General features: G+C 44.3%; 1 protein-coding gene across 1 annotated transcript in view; it reads left to right on the forward strand.

The window, feature by feature from the left end:
* Positions 1 to 1,836: 1,836 nt before the first annotated feature.
* SKAP1 (src kinase associated phosphoprotein 1) overlaps positions 1,837 to 12,854 on the forward strand; it is a 333,115-nt gene continuing 322,097 nt past the window's right edge. Inside the window, exons 1-3 of the mRNA XM_049766353.1 lie at positions 1,837 to 1,872; positions 3,393 to 3,519; positions 5,704 to 5,948. Of these exons, the coding sequence (XP_049622310.1) occupies positions 1,837 to 1,872; positions 3,393 to 3,519; positions 5,704 to 5,948 (408 nt within the window). The remainder of the gene's footprint in view (positions 1,873 to 3,392; positions 3,520 to 5,703; positions 5,949 to 12,854) is intronic.

A 12,854-nucleotide genomic window follows, 5' to 3' on the forward strand; every position in this document is an offset into this window, starting at 1 on the left:
AGGAAGTCAGTTAAACTTAGGACATGCTTTCCTTCTCTTATTTACTTTTGCTCTCCATAATCACTCCCAAAGAAGGGCGACTCTTTTCATACAATTTCTCCAAGTGACCATGCCTGCAAATAGCTAGCTTATAAAATCAGCCTGGGCCCCACCTGCCTCCCGAGCAGATGAAGCCTAATGCCTCACTGGCAGCACAGCTTGGAGAGCAGAGAGCGAGCATGGCCACATCTGGTTCGTTGATACCAGTGCACACAACCCTTCTGTCTCCCAAGGGAACCAATCAAAGACAGAGAATGTCAGAATCAGCAACCTCTTTGGTCTGTAGGGCCTCTGCTGGGCTCAGCAGTGTCCATAAGGAATGTCTAATGTGGTCTAAGGAATAGGCATAGGAGATTTTTTTTTTTAAAAAAGACTGGGAAATACAAGGAAAAATTATAAGGAATGTGATAGAATGACGAGATAAAGAACAACAGGAGCTGGAGAGATAGCATGGAGGTATGGAGGTAAGGCGCTTGCCTTTCATGCAGAAGGACAGTGGTTCAAATCCTGGCATCCCATATGGTCCCCCGTGCCTGCCAGGGGCGATTTTCTGAGCATGGAGCCAGAAGTAACCCCTGAGCACTGCCAGGTGTGACCCAAAAACAAAACAAAAAAAAAACAACAAAAGAGCATTACTATTGAGAGATAGTAACCTGAGAGATATTCCAGAGGGGAAGGGGCTTGCCTTGCAGAGTTGATCTCTTTTCTCTCAAGCATAGTAATACCCCCAAATAGTGTCAGGGGTCACTTCTGTGCACAGGATAAGAATATCCAGTAAGGCCTATTTCTCCCATCTAACTCCCCCCCAAATTTCAGAAGTAAATCCCCCAACCTAAAAGGATTAGCATTGAAAATAGAGGGGTCCCAACAATGATGGCTTCATAGAGTTCCTTTTGGTTGTAAATATAAAGTTTCTCAAGAGCTTCAACCCAGTCCTCTGGTGAGCTAATGACCCTGGAGAGAGCACTGTGTCTGTTACTCCTCTTGAATCTGATAACTGTGAAGATTATTTGGCCTTTTAGTGGTACTGGGTTCTGTTTCATGCTGGTGCCTCAGTGAGAAGCTGCTAGAAGAGAATTCCTCTCTGGTAGGGAACAGAACCTGATGTTATTGTGTGCAGCCGTGTAGAGAATTCTAGGCATGAGAGCTGGTCGGGGAGACCAAGAGAAATACATTTGTGGGTGTGTGGAGTCAGAGTCTCCTCAGTGAAAAGGTGAGCTGGTGAGGAAGAATAAGCGTTAGGAACTCTGCATGCTGAGCTGCTGAAGTGTGGCATCCAACTGAGCTTCTGGTACCTTTCTCCTCTGCCTCGGGGGTGGCATAAGACTTGGTTTCCAGGGCCTCACAGAGCATGCAGAATCTGGATACTTGGCGCCAGCAGGACGCATCCTCTCTCTTTCCCCAGTCCTTAATGAAGTGCGTAGCTCTTGTCCTCATTAGGCCTCTGCATCGTCAATAAAAGAGTCAATAAGACCGCTGATAGGGTTGGGACCGAGGGGCCAGGATGCCATGGTTGCACATCCACAGGGCAAATGTCAGATCCACAGCGTGTGTCATGGCCGAGCATCCAGGGTTCAATAACCAGCTTGGAAGAAAGTCCCTAAGCCTGCCCTTTGCAATTCCTTCTCCAGACCCAGGGTACCCAGGATAGAGCAGCGCCAGCCGGCTCCTGCTTGGCTTGCAATTGTTCCTACTCTGTGCCATTTTGGGCGCCAGATGCTTTTGTTTCTTCCTTGACTGAGCCCTCTGGACACCCCATAGATGAATATTTAGTGAGCGCCCACCTGGCATGAGAACATGTCGACAGTATCTCCAGGCGGCTCCGAAGCTGGCGTGGGCCAGGCTCTTTCTCGGTGTCTTCTGTCAGCTGACAGTGTGTGAGGGGTCCCCGTGGATTAAACAGTGTATTTCTGCATGTTGTGTTGTAGTCTCAGGTTCCTGCTCTGCATCTTTTTTAGATACCCTTATCTTATCTAATTACAAGGAATTTCAGATTAATTTCTTGGCCTCTGCTCCAAAAGACCTCTTATCTGGGAAGGCCTGGTATTTTAACCTTGTCATTCTTTTGTTTGCCTATAAGGGGCAGGCAGCTAAGAATAAGGGATGCTGAGCTCTTGCTGGAATTGGGGGTGGGGGCAGGGAAGAAGAGGGAGGCAGACAGACCTGGCATTTGTGTATTCTGCGCCATCCCCCTGCCTGCATGCAGAAGACAGCTGGCTGCTTACTTCTCTGACAGCCACATGGTACCCAGCCACACAGAACAGGACCCAGGCAGGGACTCGTCTGCTGCCAACCTCTCTAGATCCCTTTGATATTTCCGACAGAGCAGTAAAGGAGTCTTGACTATCACATTTTGTCTTGCCTTTCTCCACCTCTTCGAAGACTCCTTGGTGTGGTTTCCATGGCTACCCCCAATCAGATTTGGCTCCCTGAGAAATTGGATTTCAAAGAAGGACAAGGCTTCAAAGGAATTTGTCCATTTAACAGAATGTCATTAGGAGTGAGACTGACTGCTGAACCAGGGTCCTCAGATGATTAAGGAGGGGCTGCGCTCATGTGCGGAGGCAGGTTTCTGTCTACAACGAGGAACCTTGATACAACATGACAATGCTGTATTGGAATCTGCCAGTCACTTTGCACAGCCTACCCAACTCGGCGCCTCCCTCTGCCCCTCGCTCTAAAATCAGGACTAGATGTAAAAGAGCTGCAACCACAAGTTGTTGCTGTTTCCCTGTTTAACTAAGCTATGACAGGTAGGAGCCCTGTGAGGAGGAGGACAGTATGATGACCTGGGTTTATTGCTCTTTATCAAACAACTCATTAGCTTGGAGACTTCATTAGCCTTTGACAGATTTCCTTGAAGAAAAGGGGAGAGGGTTGTCAGATTGTCTTCTATTGCTAGGCCAAGGCAAGTGCTGGCATGAAATCCAGTTAGAGACTTGATTTCCCTTGCTCTTTTGAGGACCATAGGAGATTACAAAAAGATTTGGGGTCTGAGAGATTATATAGTGGGTAGGGCATTCGCCTTGCATGCAGCCAAACTGGATTCAATTCAATCTTCCACACCCCATGTAGTCCTCTGAGCCTGTTAGAAATGATCCCTGAGTGCAGAGCTAGAAGCAACAACTGGGTTTGTTCCCCCAAGGAAATATCATGAAGTTACTAGAGTATCCTTCCTTGTTTTATAACATATGAGTACCTACCCCCCCCCCCCCGCCAAAAAAGAGTCCCATGTACCTTGCTTTTGCTCTGGAGCCTGCAGAAGACAGTTTGCACATTGTTAGCTTTTCTGAGGCAAGACTAGAGCAGCAGAAGCCATAGACTTCTGCCAGCCTCCTCACACCTCCACACAGTTTGCAGGAGGGTACCGTGATCCTAAAACCAGGTCACTGTTGCGGGCCAAACCTGTTCGCAAGACGCCAGCGCCTGCAAACAGATCCTTCGTGGAGTTTCGGGAAAAATCCCACGGGGAGAAAGTGGGTACACGGACGGCGAATGACGGAAAATATGTTGTAGAAATGAATGAAACCACGCAGATTGCATGGGGACTCTCGTTAGCAGAAACGAAAGACAAATTTATTTTTTGAGCTAGCTGTTTTTAAAGGTTAGAGACTTGGAAGGCAGATGCAAATTCTAGACATCAAAGAGGCTGGGAAAGAAAGGAAAGACCCTGGCTTAGATTAGCATATTAAAGAGCTGATACTGAAGGTGAAAAGGCCAGTTTGTTTTGGGTTTGCTAGTTTTGGGTAAAACAGAAGGAAAAGGTAATTTTCGGGTGGACTGTTTCAGAGTTTCGGAGAAACACTGAAAATTACAGAGGAAAACTGAAAATTGCTTCGTAAGAGTAAACAGAGAAAAAACTGAAAATTACTCTGTTTTGGGTAAACAGAGCAAAAAGTGAAAATTACTTCACTCATGAGCTAAGTTGAAAAACCAGTTCTTGGCACCAAGGTAGTTTTGACAGTGGGAGACTTTTGGCTGGATTGATTGCTGTTCTAGTAGAAAGAATTTACTAAGGCCTGATTTCTAATAAAGGTTTAAAATAAAGAGAGAAATAGTTACAGCCCTTATGAAATTATGTCCAAATAATCCACGCAAAGGGTCAAGTGATTTTGACTGCTTTTTGCGGGCCTTTTTGGCATATAATTTCTTTCTCAGGAGGGCACTCTACCTTGTGGTGTGTGCCTCTTCTGAGTGGGGTGTGACAGGTCACCTTTCCTCTTCAGATCGCAGGACGTGAAGCTGTAAAATCAGGACTCAGAGCATCATCCTTTTTAACAGACTCAACCCCTAAGATGTATAGGCTAGGAGGCAGGCATGGCCACTGCACATTCATCCTGACTGGCTCACCACAACCATTGGGGTTCCACCATCATTTCCTCCAGGTGCCTTAAAACCACACTTTGTGCTTCCTCTTTGTGTCCTCTCTCTTCTTACTCCCACACCTTCCCACACATTCTGAGCACAGAAACCCTCTTTGCTCAAAGAAGGACAGTGTACAGTGAACCAGGTGAGGTCGGTCACCTCTACTCCAGGGGCTTAGTACTCAAACTGGCCAATGTCTTCCCACAATGCATCTGGTGGGGTTGGAAAATCCGTGCTCTGACTTCGAGGCAGTCCCTGCTGGTTAGAGCTCCAGTCTTGTGAGAGCTTCAGTGTTTCCTGACAACTGTCATTTCCCTCCTGCCTCCAGAAAGAAAGGGTGCCCTGCACAGTCTCTCCAGCAGAAGGCTTTCCCATCTTTGTTTACTCTGGTCCTTCCACCTGGAAAGTACTCTGCCCCTTCCAAGTCTGGCGTGCATCCAGCTGGGCTCAGATGACATACGCTCCATTAAGCACACACAGACCCCAACATTCCCTCCTTCCCTGAGAGCCAGGGCCCCCTTTTTATGAACATTGTGTACAATAGCCAGGTGTACAATAGTCCTGGGCTTACTGAATTTTTTTTTTTTAAAGCTCACCATTGGGAGGGAGGTTGTTTTGTGTGTGCTTGGTGGGAAGGAGGTTGGCTAGAGCTCTGAGGAGGTGTACACTCTGGTGAAAGATGCGGTGTTAAGATATTGTATTTATGAAACCCTGTCATTAAATCAGGGTGACTAACACAACAACAACAACAACACAACATTGCCTGAGGTTATGTAGCCGTACAGATGTTTGGAGAAGTAACACAAAGATCTTGCCCTCTCTTGAGCAGTTTCTCCAGTGGGAGCCTCTCACCCCATCACAGTGCTATGGTCACTTTGAATCTTGGAGACGTTTGAGTGGTACTTTGAATAGGAGGAAGGGATGAAGAACTTCCCTGTGACCTTGTCCTTCACGTTCCTCCTGCCAGTTCTTAGAGCAAAAAGGCAGGGTCCCTTCTCTCTCTCTCCTCTGGCTCCCATGACCCATTCTATTCCTCCTCTCCATCCCTTCAGCAGCACCCCAGGGACACTTGGGGCTCCCAATGTCCATGCAGCTGTGCACTCAGACTCCCCAATCTTGGAGGTTTTCATTACTTACAGAGCCTGAGTGTCACTCTGGTCCCCGCCCGGGGTTTGCCCCAGAGCTCAGGCTTTGTGGGTGCAGAGGTGGGGGGCTTCCACTTGCTCCCCCCCCCCATATCCTCCCAGGCCCAGTGAGGTCTCAGCTTTGGCTCTCACCTCCCCTTCGCCCCCTCTCTAGCTCAGAGCACCCCTCCCCGGGAAGGGGGTGTCTCGTGCCCGCGCCCAGGTGTGCCCCCCACGCGCCCTCGCGCGCCCCCGCCCGCCGCGCGCCACTTCCTGAGCGCGCCCCCGGCCCCGCCCCGAGGCTCGGCCCGCGGCGGCGACAGAGGTGCAGGTGCCCCGGGGCGGCTCCCCGCGCCCGCCCGCCCGCCGCCTCCATGCAGGCCGCCGTGCTCCCCGAGGAGATCCGCTGGCTCCTGCAAGGTAACGCCCCGGCCCCCTCCCCGGCGAGGCCACGCTGGACCACCTCCAGGCTTCGAGCATCCATCCCGGGGACGCGGGGTTCCCGCCTCCCAACGCCGGCCGCGCGCCCTGCAGCCCGCGCCCCCTTCTTCCTCGGGGCTCTCCGTCCCGCATGGGGGCCTCCGCCGATGGGGTCGGAAGTGGGGAACCCCTGGCTGCCCGTAGGCCGCCCTCTGAGTTTGTACCCTGCGTCTTTCTCCTTAGGAGCCCCCTCCCCCTGCAGCAGGTCCTCTACCCCAGCCCCAGGGGGTGACCTCTCCATCCTATTGAGAGGCCCCTGAGGTTGTCAGGGGTTTCTGAGCCACTTTGATCAAAGCCTGGTGTCCCCAAGTTTCTGCAGTTGCTTACAGGCCTGTCAGACTTTTGGGGTCTACCCCGCAGGGCAGGTTGGTCCTCAGTCAGGCACATTTCATTGACCTTTTTTGGGAAAAGTTCTTGCAGGTGACTGAGCCAGAGCCCAGCCATGCTTTGGGGGAAGTGGATTGCCTGAACTAAACACCCCCCCCCCCCAATCCTTCCAACCCCTCAGATATGGTGCAACTGGTCAGAGGACTTTGCTCCCAGTCACACTTTTTCTGCCAACTGCAACTTACTTTCCCATAACCTTCCTGGAGGCCTGGAGTCTGAGATCTGAGGAGGCTGATTGGTTTGGAATTAAGGATTTTTTTTTGGCATTCAAGTGACATTTCTGACACATATTTAACAGATGGCCCACTTTGGGCAGGTCATGCTTTTGGCACTGTGTATCCCCCCCCTCCAGTTTCTTTCGATTTAATTGGTTTTATATCTGCATTACCTTGTTATCTTGCTATAAATACCTCCTAATCAAATAGTTGGCAGGTCCTTTTGGGCTGTTTATAGCACTGTTTCCATTCTGGACTGTTTCGATGTGAAAGTTGTCAACGAGGTATTTCTTTGGAAGTTTCCAAAAATCACTAATGATCTGAGGAAATCTCTACTCTTGTGAATTAAAAACAATCTCCAAAGAAGTAACCTATCATTTCTTTCCGTTTTTTTTTTTTTTTTTTTTTTAGGGTGGGGGACGGAGGTATGGGATTTGGGGTTAAACCTGACAGTGCTTAAAGCTTACTCCTGGCTCTGTGTTGAGGAAACAATTCTAGGGGTTCTATGTGGTTCTGGGGATCAAACCTGGATCTGTTATGTGCAAGGCAAGCTCTCTACCTGCTGTATTATTGCTCTGGTCCCATACCCTGCATTTCAGCTGAAATATTTGAAACTACTTGTTTTGTTCTTGGAACCACACCTAGTGGTACATGATGGTAGTGCTCTTAGAGGATCAGATAAAAACCAGGGTCAACTTTATAAAAGGCAGGTTTCTCAGCCTTGTACTAACCCACTGGCCTTTAATTCAATCAGTATTTGATGTGTAGAGAAAGCTGGAAGGTGGGAAGAAACTCGCAAAATGTTTAATTCTCCTGGTGCTTTTAAAGATGGTTTCATTCTGGGGTAAAAACCTTGAATGTAGGCCACCTGGTTCAATTCCTGGCACCCCATGCCATATGGTCCCTTGAATACTGCCAGGGATCACTCCTGAGCATAGATTAGGTGTGGCCCAAATTAAAAAAAAAAAACAAAAGTTGGACTCAATCCTTTTCATTGGTGTCTGCCATTTGATGAGAGGAAACCTCATTTACAAGCTTATTAAGCTCTATTTCCGTTTTGCAAGTGGCCTTGGTAGAATTCGCCTTTTTCTTCTCAGAGGCTTGTAAGTGCATTCCACTCCATCAACATTTTTTGATGTGCAGTTCTTTTTGGTTCAACACTGACAGTTTGGTAAACAACTCATTTCTGCACCTGCCACCTTCTTTTAGCTTAGATTATTTTCTTGTTAGCTGACTGTTTTTAATTGAAGTCTTCAGATCTCCTTCCAAAGCAGAACCTTTGTTTGCTGACAAGCAGAGAAGGGTATGAATGGAGATTAATTGCATGTCACATACTTCTGTATCAAACTTGCTGTGTCTTAACAATCGCTGTTGGTGCTCCGGTCTTTAGACTATACGGAGGAGTCTGAGATTACATTTTTAGGGAGTTTCATTGGTTAGTTCATTTCTTTTTTTTTTTTTTTTTTTTTTTTTTGGTTTTTGGGCCACACCCGGTGACGCTCAGGGGTTACTCCTGGCTATGCGCTCAGAAGTCGCTCCTGGCTTGGGGGACCATATGGGACGCCGGGGGATCGAACCGCGGTCCATCTCCTAGGCTAGCGCAGGTAAGGCAGGCACCTTACCTCCAGCACCACCGCCCGGCCCCAGTTCATTTCTTTAGAACTTAAAAAAAGTTTGCAGTCAGACTGAATTGGAAGTAAAGTGGGATTCCACAAATAGTTTGAAAAATCTGCGAAGAATATATTTTGGGAAGGTGAGTGTAACATCGAAACCTATTGGTTATAGATTTTCATTTCTATGAGACAATGTCTCTGGGATACTCAAGTAGAAATATTCCTTATACTACATTTACTTTGTGGACATTAGAGATTCATAATGGTGATCAGTTTATTCTCTGTTCCTTTTCTCTTATCTTACCTCTCTGTGCTCCCCCGTTTAGGATTAACTGTTGACAATTAGAAAATATTAAGGTCCTGCTTGTATATTGTCATTCAGTGGAGGGAGTCACAGGCTGCGAGAGCTGCCACTTCAGTGCTGCCACATGGCTGTGGGGGTGGAGTTTCTGCAATGAATTACTACTTTCATAAACCATGGCATAAGATTTTCACAGTGATTTAATGCTGGACATCACAGCCATAACTTAAGCATTTATTTATTTATAACTACATGAGCTTAAATGACAGGAGCATTTTTTTTTTACATAATGTGTGTGCTTTTAAAAATAAAATGTGCCAAAGGTTTATGTCCAAATTTTGTGCAATGAAGAAGGGAACAAATATTCTGAAAATTCCCAAATTAATTTTGTTTAGATATAAAATTTTAAACAGTTAAAAATGTTTCATTTGAGGACGAAGAGATAGCACAGTGGTAGGACATTTCCCTTGCACGCAGCCAACCCAGTATGAATGGTGGTTCGAATCCCATCACCTCATGTAGTCCCCCGAGCCAGACAGGAGTGATTTCTGAGCACAGAGCCAGCAGTAACCCCTGAGCACCTCCGGGTGTGACCCCAAAACCAAAAAAAAAAAGTTTTATTTGACCCTGAAATCCTATTGCTTTGAATGGTTTACTGAAATGAAAGGACACAAAGTATATGTCACAAGGATCTATATTAATTTTCCAAGACTTGGGAAAGGCAAAGCAATGGTTAAATGAATGATAAATGAAGATCCACATTTAGAAATATATTACTGAAATCAAAGGACATAATATATATGTACAATGATCCATCCTAAATGTTCATGTGTTGGGAAAGGTGAGGTGATGGTATGATCAGATTATTTGTTTTATGGACTATTTTGCACTCCTTAAAAAGGAAGTATTGGATCTGTATATGTGGGCTTAGAAAGTATCTAGGACATATTTTTAAGACTGAAAAGGATGTTACACATTAGTATATATAATTTCCTTTTTTGAGGCTTAAAAAAGAAAAAACTCAACCGAAGGATAGAGCACCTACTATGCAGATACAAGGTCCCAAATTCAATCCCTGACTTCATAGCCCCTAGCACCCCTCTCCTGGGCCTTTAACCATCAAGCCTGAACCACAGGGCAAAGTATCATCAGTAGAGGCCTCCAGGATCCCAGGCACAGGTAGAAAAAGTCCTCCAATAATGAACAAAAACTTCCCAAAGAAGCAAAATCCCCTTGCCCCTGTATATATGTTTGTGTAAGCCTGGAAGAAGAAAGAATATACATTAAACCGTTAACAGTTTATTTGGGATTGGAATGATGGGGGGGAGCTACTTATTTTTATTAAAATTATGACAATTGCCAGATATTTTGTTTATAATTGGTGCCCAGGATGGTAACTTAAAAAAAAATTAAGGTAAATAGTTTGGAGAGGTTAGAATACTAAATGTATCAGCTCTGATGTCTTTCTTTTTTTAGCTTCAGGAGTGTGTAGAATATGGGAATTTTTTTTTCAGTGCTTTATTTGATTTTTGGAAAACGTTATAGGCTTCTAGAGTAAATCAGGAAATAGCTTCTTTAGATAGACCGTGTCAAACTCTCATACAGGATTTGCAAATAGTTCATATCAGCAAGTAAGTACCTTACAGATAAGTGAAATGAAGGGTGTCTACTGCCTTATTGAAAGCGGAGGAAATATTCAGGTCTGTTTTCACATAATCAGGCTTCAGATGTAGAAGTTATCTTTTTTGTTTTTGTTTTATGATAACCATGCTGAAAACAAAAACAAAGGCATGCTGGCAGTTTGCATAATCTTTGTTCTGCAGATATAAACGCTATCATTTTTTCCTTGTCTTTCTAGCTTTGCTTTTAAAGTCCTTAGTACAAGGGGCAAGTGTGAGTGGAAGAATAAATATTTCTTTAGTTTGCAGTGTTTCCTGTGTAAGGGAATAGGGTAACACTGATTTATTCCAACGGTACTAAATCCTAAATACCTACAATGTTTCTAAATCCTGCTCAGACTATGGATTTAAGCCAAAAACAGCATCTACAACTCAGTTGCATTTAATAACAATTGTTGCATTAACACTGATTCTGATATGCGTATGGTTACTTTTAAACTTCCTTAGACAGCAACAGTCATTAATCATTTCCTTCCAGATTGGTCTCCAGATTTGTATTGGTTGATGCAGCCAACTATAAAATACTTTTGTAAGATCTCAGCTCTGTAGAACTCACAGGAGTGTGTGGCTCTGAATAGCTAAGGGTATTCTCTAAGTACTTTTTATTATAAACATTTGTGATCATTTTTTTTCCTAAAATACATTAGAATTTTTTCTACACCTTTGAAACAGATTATAGTCGAAAGAAAATTCCTTCGAACACTTTAAGTTCAGAGTTGTTACAGTATATATTATTTTCATATTTTATAGAAAATGGATATCATATTATAGCAATATGATATTTTAATTTAGGGATGTTTCTACCATAATTCCTCCTGCTTTTCTTAGGAATATCTATACCTGTCTCACATTTGATTTAGCTTAATTTTATTTTATTTTAGGACCTCCCGAACAGTATTTCCTGGAGCTACTCCAAGTCCTAGGACTACTTCAGTGAAACTTGGCTGGGATGGATCAATTTGATGGCCAAGGATGTGGCTGGTGCTACTTAGGTTTTGTTATGCTATTTACTGGTATTTGGGGGTCTCCAGGCTACACTTAAAGATGCTCAGAGAAAACTGTGGCGCCCAAGATTGCATCTGGGTCCTACACATGCAAAATATTCACTCTAATCCTTGTGCTATTTCACTTGGTCCCACCCATTACATTATTTTTTTTCTTTTCTCTTCTCTTTATCTTTTTTTAAAAAATTTTTCTCTTTCCTTCTCTCTTTCTTTCGAAGAACTGAAATTTTAATACTATTTGTGATAGGGTTTTATGAGTGCAGTGTTCCAACCCCCCAGGCACTTTTCTGCCTCTTGTCACTTGTAAGTTCACTTTTGTAGATCAGAACTGGATATTTAAATTTAAATAAGCAGAAAATGAAATTAAACAAGCAATTAGCTGCTCTTTATCAACATGGTGGCCACAGTGACCACTTTAGTGGATAGTCCAGTGATTTTCAACCTTCTTGTTCCTGTGAATTATTTTTGATCCTCAGCCAGTGTTTAAAAACCACTACTATAGAATACAGTGTTGAGTGAATTTCCTGCTTTGGTATTATACTGAATCCCTGCAGGTCTGAGAATGTGTCACTTAGTTTCAGGTGAATTTAACGGTGAATTAAATTTCTGAGGACATTCTCTTTCCTTTCCTCTCAACTCAGCCTAGTATCTTTTGTTCCTTAGTTTTGTGGAGAAGGTTGACATCAGTCTGATGCATTTCTTTTATAACTCATTACTTCAATCTCCTGCATGGATGTTCACAAGATATGTTACATGTTATTTAAAAAAAATTGTCACGGGGACTTGGAAAAATAGTATAGCAGATAGGGTTACTTTGCTGTAGCCAACCTGGGTTCAATCCCCAGCACCACATATGATTCCTGAAATCCCACTTGGAGTGATTCCTGGACATAGAGTCAGAATTAAGCCCTGAGCACAGTTGAATGTGGCCCCCAACCTCCAAAATATTAAATAAAAGATGTCATTAGCTTAGAATTTTTTTTGGGGGGGCCACAGGGGTTACTCCTGGCTATGCGCTCAGAAATCGCCCCTGGCTTGGGGGGACCATATGGGACACCGGGGGATCAAACCACGGTCCGTCCTATGCTAGTGCTTGCAAGGCAGACACTTTACCTCTAGCGCCACCTTCCCGGCCCCTAGCTTAGAATTTTTAATAATTTTTTTCAGGGCTGGGAAGATAACTCAAAGGTCTAGTATGCATGGTTCGCATGTGGAAGGCCTGGGATGAACCCTTGGCTTTTGTGATCTCTCAATAACACAAAGAGCTATCTCCAAGAAATGCACTAGAAGTACATTCTGCACACTCCCGGATGTGACCTCAAAACAACAACAACAACATTTGCCTACTTTGTAGTGAAACCTTTTATGACCTCTAGAATTAGATCTTTCTTTAATAGTTTTTTCTATTAATTTCAGCTCTAACTGCTTTCTTCTGTCACATTGAGATTTATATTACACTTATAATAGACCTCGAATCTACTCCTATAATTTTGTTATCTATCAGAGGCTCCTTTTATTCTAAACTCAGAATTTATTTATTAAAATATTTTCTAAGTATTCTTTTCTCATTACTCATCATTTCGTTTTCATTAGCTCTATAAAACTCTGACTTAATCACTTTTAGGGGTTGTTGAGAATGTAACTCCA

Source organism: Suncus etruscus, chromosome 1, assembly GCF_024139225.1.
Source record: "Suncus etruscus isolate mSunEtr1 chromosome 1, mSunEtr1.pri.cur, whole genome shotgun sequence".
In the NCBI taxonomy this organism is placed as follows: Eukaryota; Metazoa; Chordata; class Mammalia; order Eulipotyphla; family Soricidae; genus Suncus; species Suncus etruscus.